Raw genomic sequence first — 19,114 nt, 5'->3', positions numbered from 1 at the left:
CTGTGCTGAGAAATGTGGGTATAAAAACATTAAGAAAATGGCACCTCTTGGGTTAAAAGTTGCACTACTTGAAGTTGTGAGGAGAGAGAAACAGTCATTTCTGCATTCGCTTCTCTTGTGATGGAAACTCTTGAAGTTTCCCCATTTGCAGAACGGTTTATGAAGATTCTGGGCCGGGGAGGCCGCTGAGCTGCTTCATGGAGGAGCCGGCTCCGTACACGGACACGACGGGAGCGGCGGGAGGAGGCGGCTGCCGCTTCCTGGAGTCTCCCAGCCAGGACCAGAGGCTCCAGGCCCAGCGGCTCCGCACGCCAGAGGTCAGAGCTCACGTACAGACACCTCAGAACAGGCCCCACGGCCACCAGTCACCTGAGCTACCTGAAGGCTACGGTGAGTGACCCACAGCTGTAAAACTGAAAGGGGTTCATTTTTCCAAATTCTCCCTTTTTAATACATCGAGGTGTTTTGCGTGTTGGAACAGGCAGCATCCACGTGCATCTCATGTTGCATTTTGGAAAAGGAACTAAGTGCAGATGGGAGTTTGAGATTGGCTAATTAGCAGCTGGCTACGCCAGGATACACTGAGGGGTTGATGGTATATTAAACATGAGGTTGTGGTATGATGCTGTTACAGAAAATTCACTGCTAATCTTGGCTGTGTATCTAGGGAGAACGAATGTAAAGAGCTCTTTAAACTAGAGCAGTAATGCTATTTTTTCCTTCCCCCTTGGCATGTTGTGTAGGTTTGAGCCCACATTTGAGAAAAGATCAGGAAAATATATAAAAGCAACAAAGAAACCAATAGTACAGAAGATTAGGAAGGATGAGATTAAGGAGAATTTAAGTCTCAGAAAAGAGCACACCAAATCTAGGAGTAAAGAAATCTAGTTTGGAGATTTGGATTGTCTCAAAATCTAACAATGAAAATACGAACTAAAACATGCTGGTGCATGGATCTGTGAGTTTCAAAAGAATGTTGAAATGTGTAGTCAGAGTAAATTTGTCAAGGACAAAACAAGCCATGCTGCAAGAGATCAGTGTGATGGCTCCAGTGCTTTCTCCTAGGAGGAAAATATTCTGATGTCTTTAAACTGTTTATTTGGAATTTTTTTTAAGATTTGTAATTTAAAATAATTTTCCTTCCTTTTTTATAGAGCAAAGAACAACGGTACAGGGTCAGGTTTATTTTTTGCACACACAGACTGGAGTGAGCACGTGGCACGACCCAAGGATACCAAGGTATGTATTTATAGTTAAAAGTTGGGGGGTTTGATGTGTATAGGTGTGGCAGGATGCTGGATTTATAAGAGCAAAAATCTATGAAATGGCCTGTCTGAATTTAAAGGGAGAGCTCCCAGCGGAGGAATAGTTTGGGGTGTTTCTAGTTACCATTTCACCAAACATTAAGAGTTACTCTTTTTGAAAGAAAGAATTATTTACTTGTGAATCATGTAAAACACAAAGCAAAAATATATGTAGCCCTTCAGGAACTCGTGTTTGACAAATTCTTCCTAAAATGTTGATGTAACTTTGTTTTTGGTGAAGCTACAAATTTCTGAATCTTATCTACATTTTTTTTTGTATGAAAACAATTTGGACTGAAAATTGAAGAAAAAACTGACTACTTTATTAAAATAATTGTTTCTTGATTATTCAACTTGTAACTTTTGTTTATTTAGTGCTCAGTTATGTATAACTGAAAGAGCTTACTTGTTATCTTTAAACTTGAAATGGTTTGAGGTTTTTTATGCTTTAGGCCAGTGATTTGCAGCTAGAAAATTTGAATCCTTCACATGATTAATTTAGTAAAGCCTCTTTAGACCTTAACCTGCAGTTAATCCAGGTCTTTGTGAGTAAGGTCTGGTGCTCTTCCTGAGCAGCTCTGAATCTGGGCTGTTTCATGGGCCACCTGCACACCAGATTCAAGAGTGAAGTTCGTAACTGTCAGCTGCTGCACTGCCTGGATAATAGAGGGATGTGATACAGGATATTAGAAAAATGATATAAAGTAGTGCAGCCAAAAGTGGTGATAAAAGCTCAGTGTATGGAAGGAAATGAAAAATAAAGCTGAGAGAGAGAGAAAATAGCTGATATTAGATTAGCTGGTATTGTTGGAAGAAGAAATGACAGTGGTTGTTCATTTGTGTCAGTCATGTCAGGCTTGCATGCCCAAAACCTTGTGTCTTCTTCAAGTGATGCTGGTCACCCTAATGAAAGGTGCTGCTGCTTCTCTTCCCAAATCCTTGAACCAGGGTTTCAGGAGCAGCAATGGAAGTGGACACAGCAGTGTCTTGTGAGTCACAGGTCACACGTATTTTAGTTAAAGGTGACTTTCATGCTACCAGCTTGTGGTGCAAAAGCCTAACCTTGCCATGAGGCAAAGATGTAGGTTAGAACCTGCTGTAATCAGATCTCTGCAGGACTTTCAGATGCACAGCTGATCACAGCAAATGGTCCCAACCATAATCTCCTTTAAGGAGCCTAGCAAGGGCTTGTCTGTCTGCCTGTGTGTCCCCTTGGCTTATGCTCACTGTGACACTGAGGCATCTTCGGTGTTCAAAGCATTTCTACCTTTCTAAAGCCTCTCAGTTAACTCATTTATACAAATGTTGCATGGTTAGATTTAGGTGAGGAATTGCATAGAGTGGTGCCTTCAACTCTGAATCCATGCCAAATGTCTGAAGAATGCTTTAATTAACAATGGGTTTTCTGCCTAAAAAATAATCTTCAGGTTTCCTTCCTTTCTTCCTTTTCTTGCCACTCTTAGTGTTTTCCTCTGTTAGGTGGCTGGAGCCTTAGGTATTTTCAATCTTTTTAGGTGTAAATGCATTCTATGTATTGAATTCAAACACTGCCTGGAAGTTAGTGACTGCCTTTAGCAGCACTTAGAGTGATACCTGAAATTTATCCAGGATGAAAGGGGTGAGTGAATGTGTTGCTAAAGCCTTATCTCAATGCTTTTTCAGTCAAATAGTCAGGATTCTAACCTTAACCTAAATAAAGAGGTGATTTTAATTTTTTTAAGTGTATTAGTGTTTGGCTGCTTAGCTTCAGATGTGATGTGCATTAACATCTTGTTTGTTTTTCACTTTAGAGACCTTAACAGTGTGAATTGTGATGAACTGGGACCTTTGCCTCCAGGCTGGGAAGTCAGAAGTACAGTTTCAGGAAGAATATATTTTGTAGATCATAACAACAGAACCACACAATTCACAGATCCACGACTACATCACATCATGACGTAAGAGCTTTGCCTCATAAATAATTCCTGTCAGGTCTGGGAGTCATGAGGGGCTGAAATCCTGAATGATACTGGGGAACAGATGCAGCCAGTGCTGTAGTCAGGGTCCAAGCATTGGTTCTCAGTGCTGGTTTTATCTTAAGTTTTTTTGCTGAGACTCTTCGGAAGGGTTTTTACTCTGCTCTGCACAGTTCTGGAATTGCTGCGTGTGGGGTAGAGGGTCTGCCAGGGGTTCCCCAGCAGTCAGCTCATGTCTGTCTGGATGAGCAGTTCTAGCTCTGTGCTGGCTGTGCTGGATCTGGACTAACTTCATGCTCCCTTGAGCTCCATACAATGGGAACATAAAGCCAGCTGGAGTCTGGTCAACTGGTGCTGTGCACAGCCAGTTTGGGTTTAGCAAGATTTAGTAAGCTCAAGTTCTGCATCATGCAAAGGCAGCTGAATCATCATGGAACTGACCCTGGAAGCAGCCTGGCAGTGCTGCTTGTGCCCAAGACCAGACTTTTTCCTGTGCTTGAAGCCAGCTGGGTAATCTCTGTATCTAAAAGATAATTGCTCCACAACCCGAATAAAGCACTGATGGATAAGGATAATTGAGTGTATGAAGCTGCAACTATTTGGGGCAAGTATATCTTTCTCTCTTAACAACCACAGATGCAGTATTTTTATTGTGTCAAGAGTCTCCAGCCTCATTTTGCATGGAGCTGGAATAAAATCAGTTGCAGTTGTTAGACAGTTCCCTTTATAAAGCTGTTGTTTGTTCCATTAGAGGTCTCTTTCAGTGTTGCACTCCTGAAAGTTGTCTCCATGTGGGAGAATACCACACAAACTTTAGTTACTGCTCAGTCAGCAATCAGTGATCATGTTCCAGAGCCTTCCACAGTGCTTTGCCATATAATAACAGTTAAAAAATGCTGAAACTCTTTAAGTATCTGTGTTCCTTACATCCTTGAATTTAGTGTAATGATGGTACAGAAGTACCCAGCTGAATACAAACTTCACTCCATGTTCCTCTTAGAGAAGCTTAATAATTTCTTCCATCATTGTTTTACGTATTCCTTATTGTTATGTGTCCAGAATAAATATTGTTCTTTTTTCCTCTAAGCCATCAATGCCAGCTAAAAGAGCCCAGCCAGCAGCCTCTGCCAGCTCCAAATGAGGGATCATTGGAAGAGGGTGAGGAGTTGCCTGCACAGAGATATGAAAGAGACTTGGTACAAAAGTTGAAAGTTCTTAGACACGAGCTCTCTCTTCAGCAACCTCAGGCTGGTCACTGTCGCATTGAAGTATCCAGAGAGGAAATATTTGAGGTATTGGATTGATTTTTTTTACTACTTACAGCAGCTTTTGTCACTGAAAAGTAAAACTGATCAGTGATTATAACAACTTTGCTTCACAAGCACCCACCACATTACACAATAGTCATTGGAATTTGCTTCAGATTAGCACTCAAACAGACTCATGTTTTCTATAGTTCTGTAACAATGTATGTATTACAGAAATGCAAAAATCTTACAGTATTAGAGAAATCTTATTAGACTTAATTATAGGAAGGAAATAAGATATCTAATTGTACAAATGCACATACAGGAATCCTATCGTCAGATAATGAAGATGAGGCCAAAGGACTTGAAAAAGAGGCTTATGGTGAAATTCCGAGGAGAGGAAGGCCTGGACTATGGAGGAGTAGCAAGGTGAGATTTTGGGGGTTTTCTGACACCTCTTAACTGTAAAGTTGTCCTTTAAGTGCCCCATGGTTGATACCATTCCCTTTCAAGTTACCTGTTAATGGTATACGTTAATTATTTGTGGTCTAGTTTATAGACAAGTGGGTGTAGCTTCACTCTTTTTATGGTAGGTTGGAAAGTGGAAGCTTGTTATTTAACAGTTGTGCCACTGCAAGTTATGAAAGTGTGATCAGCTCAAATTGTGAGGTCTCTCAGGGAGTGTATAGACCCTGAAGTCACATCCAGATCACAGGAATGGTTTTGTTAAACACACCTCTCTGATTTCCCACAAATGGATTGCAGGAGGGTAGGGGTTCCTTTTTGTTATGTCTCAGCCGCATTCAGGAGAGTTCTGTGATCTGTTGGAGCAGGAGTGGAGATGAACTAATCCTAAACAAAGGCTAAAATTTTAGTGAGGACTTGCCTCCCTCTTAAAAATGACAATAATTCCCTGTGGGTCACATCAGATCTGAATTCAGGAGCCGATTGTAGCATCACTGAAAAAACGCTCACCTTTGTGGTGGCTCAGAGTTGTGTAAATTCACGGAGAAATTTCTCAAATCCACAGAAGCTCCCCACTTAGGCATCTTTCAGTGATCAATCCCTGGACAAAGGAAAGAAGCTGGAACATTCTGAGCTGCCTTATCCAAGGCAACCTTGGGTGTCTCCACTGTTGACATCCTGTTGCCCTGATGTCTTTCGTAATTGCCCATTAGTTGCAACTGACTCAGATCAGTACAGCTCCACTTCTAAGCATTACAACTGATAGTTCACTCAGAATATTTTGGACCTGGGAATGGTGTCCAAATTTAACAACAAAGGGGTATTTATCATGGTGACTTGGGAGGTCACAAATAGCTCTAGTTCTGCTCCTGTCCTTGTGTGTTACCAAGAAAATTTACCCAACCCCTCCTTTTAATGCACTTGGTCTCTGTTCATTCTGGCCTCTGCTGAAAGCAGTCACCGAGCTGGCAGAAAAACAGCTTTTCTAAAGATCCCCAGTGATTGAGCTGATTCTAATCAACAGATTTTTTTAATATTTCCTTATACTGTACAGGTTGCAGAGAAGCAGATCTCGTAGGCTCCAAATAGCTGAACTCTGTACAAAGGCAGGACTTTTTTGGAAGTGTGGCTTGTTCAGACTCAATTAGTTGATGGCATTGTCTGACAGCTTGCTGTAGCTTCTCTAATTGATGTTAATTCAGTGCTTCTAAACTAAACCAACTCTGCCCTGAGTGGAGTAGGACACTGTGGGGTTTTAATCACACCTTTTTGGTCTACAAAGGGAGGGCAGCACAAGATGGTCTAATTTTGAAATAAGTATTTTGTAACTGATCAAGCACAATAATTGTATTATCTAAAACTTAAGTGCAAATTGCACTCTTTTTTTTTCTTTTTTGCAGAGAGTGGTTGTATTTACTATGCCATGAAATGTTGAATCCCTACTATGGACTCTTCCAGTACTCCACAGATAATATTTACATGCTGCAAATCAACCCAGACTCTTCTATCAATCCTGTAAGTACTAATTTCTCAGCAATATTCCTACTTAAGAGATGTCCTCTGCAGTTTCTTACAGCTGTTCTTCCACAAGAAGAGCCTAACTCCAGGGTACATCAGAATAAGAAGTGTTACTGTCCTATATTGACATAGTATGAAGCAGAGGGGTTTTGTTCAGAAATTAAAAGCATGTTATCCTTTGATAAATATCTGATTTCTTTGAGACTCAGTACTGATTGGTTTGCACAGTGATTCTGAGAAGACAAGACAGATGAAATTCATCTTCACTGTGAACACAGGTGGTTGTGCACACAGCATTTCATTCCCAGCAGTGCCACCCCATGACTTTCAGGGATGTAGCCCTTGCTTGCCCTTTCTCACTACGCTCCTGTGCTTGCTTTTTTTCTTACTGGAGGATTTGTATTGATGCAGACCCTAAAAGGAGCAGCAGTTCTGTATTAGTAGAGGGAATTCTTCCTGTCATGACATTTCCTGACATTTACACTGGAAGGTGAGGGAGATGGATTGGAAGAATGTCAACCATAGGACTTATACCTCAGTTTTCAAAAGTTAGTTTAAAAGGAACATGAAAGAAATGAAGGAAACAAGCACACTGCTTCCTCAAGAGTAGATACACTTGGATGGTTAAACAAAGAATAAACTAATTTGTTTGGAATCCTCGTCTTCTTGGTTCTGTAGGTTTCATGGGGATTTTCTTTCTCCAAGTTGTGCCCTTTCAGAGGTCTAGAGGATTTGAATACAATTTATTAATCAGGTAATGCACAGAGACTTCTTTGAGGTTTTTAATTATTAAATGCTTTGGTTTTGGTTATTTTGTGAGGAAAAACAGTGGCTGCTCTTGCCCAGAGGGTTGCAGGTAACTCACACTGAACAAACCAGCAAGGGTGCCACAAGATGTCAGTGTCTTCCCAAGCCTGATTCTCGTCTCTCCCTGCAGGACCATTTGTCTTATTTCCATTTTGTTGGTCGGATAATGGGTTTGGCTGTGTTCCATGGACACTATATCAACGGGGGGTTCACAGTTCCCTTTTACAAACAGCTGCTGGGGAAACCCATCCAGCTCTCCGATCTGGAATCTGTTGACCCAGAATTACACAAAAGTTTAGTCTGGATCTTGTAAGTACTGAATTTAGCAATCGTCTGGCTGTAGAGAAAATGGGGTAGTTTGTTGGCAATAGTGAGATGCTTTAGAGAAAGAGTTTGCAAAAAACTTTATGGTGGCAGTCTGTACAAAGTCATTAAACTATTCTTAATGTATCAAAGGTACTTGATGAAAAGTTCTCATTGCAAACTCTCCTTGCAATAAAAATACTAAATCATTAAAGGTCACATGGGTGTGGTAGAATATCACAGTATCAAAATTCAAACTCAGGACAGAGCTCTGAGGGGAAGTACAGCCTTCTTCAAAAGAAACCCAACTCTGATTAAAATGAAAATAAATGGGAGTGATTTGGGCTTCCGTATGCTTACAGAACAAGATCCAGCATTCAGTGTAGCTTTGGGACTCTTCAGAACTGCTTTGCATTATCTCAGTTTCTTTTCCTAAATGCTGTTTTGAATTTGTATTTAAAGTTACTGATGATGAAGTTCTCTATGTGTGGTCTCTTCTGTGCTTCACAGATACGTGACAGCAGAGCAGATTCTTGCTGGGTCTATATGTATATGTTATGTGTGTATGTATTTCTGTATATAGGGTTTTATCCAGTATCCTGAGTTCTACTAGAATTAGATGAATATCCCATATCAGGCTCTTCAACATGAACTAAACCATACAGAAATTGGTGGCAGTATTCCTCTAGTGTGTGAAATGCAGGTAGTAACTAAGGTTTAGCCTGAAGACTACTTAGGTGTTCGAATAACTGTCAACATCACCACTGAGAGTTAACAAAATACCAAAAATACTGAGTTTATGCTCTGTGCATTGGCAGAGAGAACGATATCACACCAGTTCTGGACCATACGTTCTGTGTGGAACACAACGCTTTTGGGAGGATTTTACAGCATGAACTCAAACCAAATGGCAGGAATATTCCAGTGACAGAAGAGAACAAGAAGGAATATGTCAGGTATTGCAAACAGAAATATGTCCTTTAAATGTAGTGGGAAGAGGGTAGTAAATTGAATTCTTGTATATAGAGAAACTGATGAAATAATTTTTTTGGGTGGAAACACCTGAGTCATAAATGACATCAATGTTTTCACTGGAAGACCTGGGAAGATGAAGTTCTGAATGGTACTTTCTTTTTCTGTTGATGGTGCAATAGTTAACTGTTGATGGAAAAAGGAATGGGTAAGCACTTCTTTCATAATACAAAATGTGTCTATTAAAACAAGGTCCTCTGTAAAACCAGCATTTTCCAAGTCTGCTGTAAAAATCCCAGTCCTGTCCAGCTCATCACCCCTGACTTCTTCCTTCCTCCTCCACAGGTTGTATGTGAACTGGCGGTTCATGAGAGGAATAGAGGCGCAGTTCCTAGCTCTGCAGAAAGGTTTTAATGAACTTATTCCTCAACATCTCCTTAAGCCTTTTGACCAGAAGGAACTTGAGGTATGTTTTATCCACATGGATTATTGTTTTGTCATTTGTTTGATCCACAGTCAACAAAACAAGCAATTCCATTTTACATACCAGAAAGCTGAGGATTTGTTTAACCAAACCTTTTTAGGTTTATTCTAGACATTCTTTGGGTTGATATTATTGAGAAGGCTACTTAAATAGGAAAGATAAATACACCATGGTGTCTATCCAAGGACTAATGCTTAAGGCAGGTGGTCTGAGAAGGAGGAAACACTGCAAGTGTGAGGAATTGTTGGCAATAGTTATTTACCCCAGAATCTGTTTTGTCCAGTGACTTTTCATGCATGGCTGTTTCTGTGTGCACACAAGGATTGGTTTACAGAAATAGAAGGGTTGCGCATATAGAAAAGAAATTAATTTGTCTTCTTGTTAAATCCTGAGGTGCAGAAGGCTACCTCTTAAAATAATTCCTGTAAGAGCAATTTTTCCTCTGGTTTTACGTTTTAGAAAAAATAAGGCAAGCTGTGGAATATTCAGCATTTGTGGTATTGAAAGCACTAGCTTTGTGCTAGTCAGTCATGCGTTTTGATTAATCCCACAAAGTTCTTGCATTCCATTTGCTTAAAAAGGCAGATTAAAAATCCATTAAATATTTCAATACTGTCCACGTCAGAACAGTCACAACTACCCTAATGATGTAAGCAAGTGTAAATGGGTGCTGTCTTGGTGGCACAACAAGGCAGCTGCTAAAGGGCAGCTCTCAGAAATGGGATCCTCAGCGTGGAATATTATGGGAAATTTAGAATATGACACACGTTGTGTTTTGAGGGGTGAAGTTTGCTCTGTGCTATTTATTTGTTTTTGCCACAGGAGGTGGTTAAATGCATGGCCAGCAGCAACTTCCTTTTACAGTATTTTGCAACTTGGTGTCATCTGGAAAAGAGATTGAAGTGATATGTCTGGTCTGTGTCAGAGACTGTCACAAATGGGGTGAAAAAAGAGATGAAAAGTTTCTGTAGTTTTTTGTGGAACAACAAAGCAACTCAGATGTTCCCATAAGCCGAGCAGGATTCCATTGTAGCTGGTATTGGCTGGTATAGGACAATCCTGCAGCAGGGCAATGATGCTGTGCCACAGCAGAGGACATGCCTTATTCCAAAGCAGTGCTGTGCCCTCATAAAGACAGGCTGTACCTTCCAGGGAGCACAGATTTAACAAAGCAAGTCTTGCATGGGCTTCTGACTCTTAGTTGCTTGTGAAAGTTCTAATGCTGGTAAAGCACTGCTTGGGGTCAGTTTCACTGCAGTGAAACTGGAGAGATTTACTGCCAGTTCTGTACTGTTTTGGAATGTTACCTCACACCAAAAAGGTGGGTGAAGCACCTAAACAATGCCAGGCTTCTTGACGTGGTTGGATGTGTTTTTATAACTGCAAACGTGAAATGACGCTGGACTTTAAAGTACTTTCCAATCTTTTAACAGCTGATCATAGGAGGCCTGGATAAGATAGACCTGAATGACTGGAAGTCCAACACCCGCCTAAAGCACTGCATGGCTGACAGCAACATCGTCAAGTGGTTCTGGCAAGCAGTGGAAACGTTTGATGAAGAAAGAAGGGCAAGGCTGCTGCAGTTTGTGACAGGCTCGACGCGTGTCCCACTTCAAGGTTTCAAGGCTTTACAAGGTGACTGATGTGGAGGCTGAGTTAATCTGTGGTTGGAGAAAGAGATAAAAGTGGTGTGGTATTTACAGGCCCCTTGTAAAATATCAGCATATTACTGGATAAGTCAATTACTTGCAAACTTTAGAGCCGGAGAGCAGTTTTACATTTGTCAGCGGCTCAGCTGCTGCTGAGCACTTTGGCTGTTGCTGATAGTGATGGAACCTGGTACATCTGTTACTGTGCAGTGCTTTGACTGCTGTCAATTTTGGCTCGTCAGTCTCCTACAGCTCTCTGCTCTGATGTTCAAATCATTCCATGTGAACATGCACGGAGATAAATGGCTGACTAAAGAACTTTTTTATGTGAGAATTGTATTCCCTTCAGTGTTTGGCAACAAACCATTAGGCTTTAGAGCAAATTTCTGAAAATTGCAGGTTTTTATCAAAAAGATGGCAGTGTCCTTGGCTGTTGTGATCTCCTGATCACATTGCATTTGTCGGCTGACAGTAAATTGATGTTCAGAATTAAAATACTAGTTCTCTTTTACAAGGAAAACCTTCTTGCACTTAAGCATTTTCATTTTTGATGGTGCAGCTTCATTAATATCAAATTTAGCAGCTTTCCAAAATACCAGTCTGTAAAATGATTGTCACAAACAGCTCTATCTCTTCTGCCATCCCTTCATCAGCTGGTAATATCTCTACAGATTTAGCCTAGGACATACTTAGGCTTGCAGCTGGAAGTGTAATTTCCTCTCTTGCCTTTTTATAAGCAGCAAAATATGTGTGTGTGAATGATGTTTTGTTGAAGTGCATTAACTAGAATGTCTGTCTAAGGTTCTACAGGCGCTGCAGGACCCAGACTGTTTACCATCCATTTAATAGATGCAAACACAGACAACCTTCCAAAAGCCCACACTTGGTAAGATGGAAACACTCTGCTTCCTCTCCCTTTGCCTTGTTTGTCCTGGGTAGGGATTAGGCATGTGATACACATGGATGACTCCAAGTGTGCTCTGTTAGCTTGGACATATCTGCAGTCTGCAGCCAGCAAAAGAATTTGCTTTTCTTAAAGCTTGATTTGTCTTCTATACTATCTGTGGTTTTCATCTATTCTAGAGGTGATTGTTCTGGGTAGTGAGACATTTGTAAGTTTATTTCTTTATTTCTTTATTACAAAGAAGTGTTGTCAAATGTTGGAAGCTCGTGCTGTTGGTGCAGTATAGGCACAGCCTGAGCCCTTGCACGGAAATCTCACTCCATCAGAGGCAGGAAATGGTGTCAGCAGCAGCACAGACTGTCTGCAGGCAGGGCAGGGAGTGGGCCTGCCTGATGTGTTGCTTTTTATTTGCAAGTCTCCTGCATCTGCCTCTTCCTCCTCTTCATGCCAAACGCTGCCCTATTAAGTTGTGCATTCCTGCTGTAGAAATAGTTGTTTTTCTTCTTGCCTGCTTTGGCCAATGAGGCAGCTGAGAGTTTTTACAATTTCTATCTATATGTAGCTTCTTTACAATTTTCCCCCAATAAGCACTTCAGATCCATCAATGTTCTGTTACTTTCCCTGCAGCTTTAACCGGATCGACATTCCGCCTTATGAGTCATATGAGAAGCTTTATGAGAAGCTGTTGACAGCTGTGGAAGAGACGTGTGGGTTTGCTGTGGAGTGAAAAAGCAACCAAAGGAAACAGATGCTAGCTCATGGACCACCAAATCAAAAGCTAGGAGAAGCTTGCTGTGAACTTCCTGCTAAGCTGTCTGAAGCATCCGAACTCTGACAACTTAGAGATGGGGCTGTTTCCCTTCCACCGCTGGTGGATGAGGGGGGGAGGGTCGAGGCTTTTCTTGGTGGTTCCCAGCTCTATTTTCTCCCCTTTGTTACAATAACCCCTTCCCTCTTCTTCCATCCTCCCTGAAATGAAATGCAGCCAAGTTCAGCATTTGGCTTTGGTTACACAGGATATTCTGCTAGATTTGTAACACATATTGTGATAGGGTCAGCAACCTGTGGGGCTTTTTTAATAGGAGAATCAAAGTGTATTTGAGAATGAGCTTAATTTGCTGAGGACTTGCAACTGGTAGGTGCACCTGGTTAGTCTGTCTTAAATCAAGCTTGAGCCTTTGTGGAGTCCAGCAGGTGCAGAGTGTCTGACTGGCACCAGAATTTGCATTGCACATTTTAAACATCTGTTTAAAAAGTAAACTTCTAGCAGAAAATACCTCCATATGAACACTTAACTGAAAGGTAAAGAAATCCAAGTTCTGCCTTAGCAGGAAGCTCCCAGTGGAAGCTGTGGCCCACCTTGAGAAAAGTGAAGGAATCTGGGACAGCTGAAACGGTATTGTATGATTTCTTTTTGGTTTTCCTGGCTGAAATCTACTTGTTTTGCACATGAAAACAATTCTTTCCTCTTGCAGAATTACTTTCCATAGTTTGTTCAGATGTAAGTACCTTGCAGAGAAGCCTTGTGAGGAGGAGACAGGATGAAATTCCATTCAATCCCAAAGCTGTGATTTCTGTGCCACTGTTTTACCCAAGACGTGTTTGTGTGACTTTAAATTCTAAGACTCACATGGAAATCACTAAAAGTCAAGTTAACAGAGCAAACTCCTGCTTCAAATTTTTTGGCCTTGAGAAAGGTTTATTTGGAGATTGGGGTAAAAGGGGAACAATGTAAAATTTGGAGATGAGGTAAAAGGGGAATACATTCTAAATGTTACAGAAAGCTATTGGAAGAATTTATGCCTTCAGTTCCATAGGGATGAAAATTTCTCCAGAGAGCCATATAAGGCTATTTTTTCCAATATCTGAAACTAATATTAAAAGGTTTGTTCTCTAACACAGGGGAAACAAAAGCAAATCCAATACCTGAATGTCTTGGTTTGAAAGACAGGTGTCTGCTAAGGAAGGCAGGAGCCTCCCTTGGAATGGAAAATGTAACTTCCTCCCCTCCAAATTATTATAATTTTGAAATTAAGGGGCTTTCAGGCAAAGATACGAGAAATAGGAATAACCGTTCTTTACTAGTATATATAAATATATATAACAAGGCAATAATACAGAAACACTGGTTTAACCTGACAGTCAGGATACAACCTGACACCCTGTTGGTCAGGGTGCTGGGAGCAGTCTGATTAAGTGGTGGCTGCAGTCCTCTTTGAAGTGGTACCTATGGTTCTGTCAAAGCTGTGATCCTGTAGAAGGGTCTGGTCTTCCTCTGAAGGTCCAGTGATGATTATGTAGCTCTTGTCCTCTGGGAATCCAGTAGGTAAGGGCTGCCTGTGGTGTTCCAAACTTCAGATTATATCCAGGCAGGAATGCTTGGTTCCCCCCCTGGGTGGAGCATCTTACAATGGGATGATGTGATTTTATGAGTCATGCAGTGAGGTTAGGTGGCCCATTAGCAGAAGATATCCCTCCGGAGGGAGTTATCAGTGATGTGTTATAGAAGAGACAAAGAACCATAACACCTGCCCCACCTGGTTTTAACAGATGGTGATAGAATACATACTTTTGGTTACATCTCGTATTGTAAGCTAAGACACTGAATCACTAACATTTTTCCAGTTTGCACACCAAGATGAGACTATTGTAACAAATAACATGGCTTCAGAGAGACCCAGTTATCTATCAAACATGTCTTTTAAGCAGACTTGATTGTATAGGATTTTTTTTTCTTTTGGAAGCCTGACTTTTAGAGAGATTCATGACTGAAACACTTAACAGATGTTTATAGAATAGTGCATTGAAATTCAGCTGGGTAAGAGACTGTCCTTAGGAGATGTCTACTGGAATACTTCTATTTTGTCTTTTTTTTAATTCAATTTGATAATAGCTTTAAACTGTGATGGAACAGAAAGTAGACACTTGTCAAAACCCTGGCATTTTTCTCTGTTTTGTTTGTTTGTGGTTTTCTTTTTGCCATTGACCATAATTCTTGTGATTTGTTGTCAGGAGTCACATCGGAGGTGTAAAATTGTACCATATTGTGAGATTTGCACAGGGTGGCTAAAGATGCTCATCCTGCAGGACTGTACAGGAGAGGCATGTTCAGCCCCATGTTCTGTAGGGATCTTTTGGCACTTGGAGACCAGTTTCTGCAGTTCTGGTTGTTGGGATGTGCAACAGTTGGCAGACAGCATCCCTACGGTCCCGGGCTGAGTAGCAGAGTCCCCACAACCCTGGATTTTCCAAATGGCTTCGAAGTCAAACCTGTTCATAGAGTGTATTTAATCCTTTCAGTATGTTTGAATGTGCAATAAACCAGTCAGATAGGAAAAATGCAAAATGGATTATTGCCCAAAAGCTTTGCATGCTGTCTCATGTGGATTTTTCACTAAAAATGTGTAAAAAAATAAACCAAACCCAAACCCAGATACTAAAGCCCACCCCTAATAAAAATCTTGTCGCACCTGCAGCACAACTGGCTCAGTACAAACCAAGCAAGGTGAAGGGAAAGGCCCCTGATTTGGAGATCTATAGGTCAAGTAGCTTTATGTCAACAACCCAGTTGACATAAGATAGTTCCTAATGTCTTTGCTAGGTCAGTGTTTTATTAAATGCACAAAATAAGAATAGGCAAGGATTGTTGTTTTGAAAAGTCCGTCTGTTTTTTGCTGTATTTAAAAGCCCTTGTCAAGGTACCTCCTCCGTGCTGACAGTAACGAGAATAGGGCACTGTCTTTTAAATTATTTCAGTTCTCTTTTCAACAGCTTCACCACCTCTCCCGTCGTGTTGTCTTTGCAATTTTGTGCCACTTCAGTGACGACAAAGACATTTTTTGTCTTGTTCTGTACATGCGTTTGAGGCAGGCCTTAAAGCTGGTTGGGTGGATGGAGGAACAGCAAGAAGCGAGGCAGGATGGCTTTGGAGCCGTGGCTTGTTCCTGTGCCCAGTTCCAAGGCCAGGAAAGGACGAAATGCTAACAGTGGCTCTCAGAGGTCTGGGATAACCTCAGCTGTCTGAATTTGTGTGTCCATTCCCACTCGGTCTGCCAGCACTTGAGCTTGGTTGTTACTTCTCAAACTTGCCCAAAGAATACCATTGAGTCCCGTGTTCATTTTGTCATTCCACGTTCCACCTTGTGCGCGGATACTCTTGGATCTGACCTGAAGGAAATACAAGGTACAGCGTGTCTGTTGTTCCTGTCCAACGGCAAACCCCGCAGCTGATCCATCGGCACAGCCCTGCAGTGCCCTGATACTGCTCCTCAGCCTATACTCTACGCTCAGGGATGTAGGAAACCACCACTCTGCTCGTGTGTTCGACCGGGAAGAAACGAGACTGTTGGATGGGTGTGAGTGTTCACTTGGGCATTATGTTAGACAAGACCCTGCTCCAAAAAGGCTGTTTGAAGCTCCAGACGGTGCGATTGGCGCTCGCTCAGCAGTTTGTCCTCAGTTCAAGTTGAGGTGGTTGTAAAATCCAACAGATTTTGTAAATTACTGATCCAGCCACCGGGCCCTCTGGAGCCAGTGCCCAGGTTCAGGGCCGTGTGGCACAGCAAGTTCCCAGAAACACAGTATGGATCTGGTTTTAATCTGTTAAATTTTTTTTGTTGTTATTGTTGTTCCTCAACCACTTTATAATGTATTTTTTTAATTTATTATTTTGTAATGTCATGTTTAAGTATTGCTGCTATCCTTGTTATTCTTCCCACTGTTTTTATTGCAGATTTATTTTGTGAAAGTTGTACACTAATGTTTCATTTTATGTCTAAATCAAAGTATTTAAAGAAATACTAGTTATATTTAATGTGGTTATGGAACCAGCTGGAATAAACAGTGATTGTATAGTAGGCTGGACCCAGGAGGTCATGTTCATTTTTGTTACATATGCAATAAACTCACAACTTTAACTCTTGGTAGCCACAGTTTTGTTTGTTAAAATATTTTTGGGCATCAGAGGAAAAGAATGGACAAAGTATCGAAATGCAACTAATTTAAGAGGTCTATATGGACTGCCCAGATGAAAGTCCTCCTCTGCAGGGAGAACACTTTGCTTCATTCATTGCTTCAGCTGATTGATTCTCTTGATATTTTTCCCTTCTTACTTTATTATTTGTCCTGATACTTTACTAACCCTCAATTTGCAGAAAGAAATTATAATCTCCCCCTTAATGAAAACTGGAGAAAGATTCACATGTTGATGAATCCTTGCTTTCCTGATTTTTTTTTTTCCCTAATTACTGCTCTTTTGCAAGTGGAGAAGGACAGGAGCAAGTCAGAGGATGGTGCTCAGTGTTGGTGTGTGCTGGAGCAGTGCTTTCCCTCCCTGATGCTGGAAGCTGGGGTTTCTCTGGCCATAATTTGGTTTTAAAAAAAAAATTAAAAAAGGAAGGAGCACAAATAAATTGTTTTTTATTCTTTGAGTAATTTCACAATATGAACAAATGGCTGGGGAGCTGCTGTCACCAGCCCCTCGTGTCAGCCAGCAGCAGGGACTGAACAATTTCATTACTTGGAGCAGGAAATCGTGTCAGTCCTTCAGTGCCCTGTTAAATACTGGCACTGCTGTTTACTTTAATAACTACTTTTTGTGACGCTTCCCTGATTTCTGCTTTCATTTTGGTGCTGAGAGAGGAGGATCCCTGCGCCCTGCTCCGGTGGGTGGGCTATGCTGTAGAGGGGCTGCTCCAGGACTTGTCTACGACGTGAACCTCTCGAAAACACAATTTAAATTTTCCCATTTCTCTTAGGAAATCTTGCGGAGCTCAGTGAATCGGCTGCCTCCTTTTCTGGCAGCTTGGCAAGTCACTTAAATCCCTCAAGTTCAATTTTCTGCCATGACTGCAGGACGTCCCCAGCTGCTTCCGAGAGCGAAACGCGGTGTCCTGGGGGGCTCCCTGTCACTCACTTGACCTCCACGGGTACCCAGAGCTGTGGGGGACGGGAGGGGTCCCGTGCAGGGGTCCCGGCCCCCCCAATTCCTGAGCACCCCAAAAAGTTCTGCCCCCCCCCCCCCCCCCCCCCCCAGCCCCCGCACCGCACGCACGTGCAGCCCCTGCCCCCGCCCCCCCTCAGGACCCGCCCCCTCCCCACGGGAACACCGCCCGCCCGGCAGGGGGCGTGGCGCGGCGCTGGCCGACCGCCCCCTCTCTCTATGGTAGGTTCTCCGGGCCGGGCCCGCCCGTCCCCCCGCGCCGCTCTGTCTCTCCCTTGCTGGCTCTCTATGGTGCGGGGCGGCGCGGTCACGTGGCGCGGGCCGGGCGGAAGCGGCGGTTAAATGAAGCGGGGCCGGGGGGACCCCTCCGTCCCGCGGGGCCGGTGAGTGCCGGGGGGACCCCTCCGTCCCGCGGGGCCCGTGGGTGCCAGGGCAGCCCCGCCGCCAGACGGACAGAGGGGCCGCCCCGGGGAGTCCCTGGGCCTCGCTGGACCCCTCGCTGCGGGGTCGGGCTCTTCTCCCGGCTGGGGCCTGTCCTCAGGGACGGGTCGTTCTTCTCCTCTCCCCGCGTCCCCTCAGGGCCGGGTGTCCGTTCCGTCCGTTCCTCTCCCCCCGCGTCCCTTTATGGCTGGTCCTTCTCTCTCTTCCCGGCAGGGACGGGTCGTTCCCCCCCGCCCCCCAGCGCTTCCCTTCAGGGACGGGTCCCCCGTGTCGTCGTTCCCGTGTCCGTCCCCCCTGTACCCCTCCACTTTGATTTAGGGCCGAGTCCTTCCTCCTCGCTTTCCCTCAGGATCTGGGACACCCCCTCCCCCTCCAGCTTCCCTCAGGACTGGGTTCTTTCCCTCCCCCATCCATCCCCTTAGGGCCGGTCCCTTCTCCCCCTCCCCGGGGTCAGGGGGTCCCTTCTCCTCCGTGCACCACCCCTGTGTCCCCCCGCACCCGGGGACAGGCGCTGCTCTCCGGGGGCTCCTTAATGCGGTTTGTAGGCGGGATAACCCTGCGCCGGAGCTGGTGGGGAGAGGAGGGTAAAAGATTGTTCTCTTCTGACCCCTGTTCAGTGTGGGAGCACTCGGTGCTGTTGGGACATCTCGACATTTCAGGCATCTGCTGTGGGAGCCGCTGCAGGAAAGAAACCCCAAACACAGCTGTCCTCGGAGCTGAGGGATCAGTGTAAGAGATACTCCCCTTCCTCCTCCTCTTTCCCTTCGCTATTGATCCGAGTGCCGGCTCCGCGTGGCAGACAGAGCACAGCCTGGAAGTGTTAATGTACACTGGGTTTATGTAATGGGTTTTTCTGCTTCTGGAGCTGACCTTGTTCCCCAGATGGCTGAAGGCAGGCCGGGATCCCACCGAAGTCTTCTGAGGCTGAAGAGCTGTGGGGAACTCCAGCGTGTGTGTGAAGAGATGAGTGTGAACTCGCCCGGGGCAGTGCTTTGGGCTGGGCAAAATGTAGATTGGCGTAAAGAGTTGCCATCACCTCCTGGGTCCCCTGTCTTTGCAGCTATGCTGGCTGGAACCCTGGGTGGATAACGGCTGCTTGCACCTGCGAGTCCAGCCTGGGAGGT

At 43.5% G+C, this 19,114-nt stretch overlaps 2 protein-coding genes across 8 annotated transcripts in view; both read left to right on the top strand.

The window, feature by feature from the left end:
* The window catches only part of SMURF1 (SMAD specific E3 ubiquitin protein ligase 1), a 42,493-nt gene extending 29,092 nt beyond the window's left edge, over window positions 1-13,401 (top strand). The window contains exons 7-18 of one of the 4 annotated variants that reach the window (XM_032126011.1): window positions 152-390; window positions 1,155-1,239; window positions 3,095-3,241; window positions 4,347-4,551; window positions 4,832-4,935; window positions 6,372-6,486; window positions 7,427-7,605; window positions 8,418-8,555; window positions 8,917-9,037; window positions 10,489-10,690; window positions 11,515-11,590; window positions 12,236-13,401. In XM_032126011.1, the coding sequence (XP_031981902.1) occupies window positions 152-390; window positions 1,155-1,239; window positions 3,095-3,241; window positions 4,347-4,551; window positions 4,832-4,935; window positions 6,372-6,486; window positions 7,427-7,605; window positions 8,418-8,555; window positions 8,917-9,037; window positions 10,489-10,690; window positions 11,515-11,590; window positions 12,236-12,335 (1,711 nt within the window). In that variant the 3' untranslated portion in view covers window positions 12,336-13,401. Of the gene's footprint in view, window positions 1-136; window positions 391-1,154; window positions 1,240-3,094; window positions 3,242-4,346; window positions 4,552-4,831; window positions 4,936-6,371; window positions 6,487-7,426; window positions 7,606-8,417; window positions 8,556-8,916; window positions 9,038-10,488; window positions 10,691-11,505; window positions 11,591-12,235 lie in introns of all 4 variants that reach the window. The other 3 variants (XM_032126010.1, XM_032126009.1, XM_032126008.1) reach the window with 3 other exon arrangements.
* A 4,431-nt stretch (window positions 13,402-17,832) lies between these two features.
* RNF216 (ring finger protein 216) overlaps window positions 17,833-19,114 on the top strand; it is a 78,173-nt gene continuing 76,891 nt past the window's right edge. For 2 of the 4 annotated variants that reach the window (XM_032125828.1, XM_032125829.1), the window contains exons 1-2: window positions 17,833-17,932; window positions 18,608-18,719. The gene's annotated coding sequence lies outside the window, so the exon portion shown is untranslated. Of the gene's footprint in view, window positions 17,970-18,607; window positions 18,720-19,114 lie in introns of all 4 variants that reach the window. The other 2 variants (XM_032125831.1, XM_032125832.1) reach the window with 2 other exon arrangements.

This window comes from Corvus moneduloides, chromosome 16 (genome assembly GCF_009650955.1).
Source record: "Corvus moneduloides isolate bCorMon1 chromosome 16, bCorMon1.pri, whole genome shotgun sequence".
Lineage (NCBI taxonomy): Eukaryota > Metazoa > Chordata > Aves > Passeriformes > Corvidae > Corvus > Corvus moneduloides.
The sequence above is the reverse complement of the archived record's forward strand: the minus strand, read 5'-3'. Positions and strand labels throughout refer to the sequence as shown.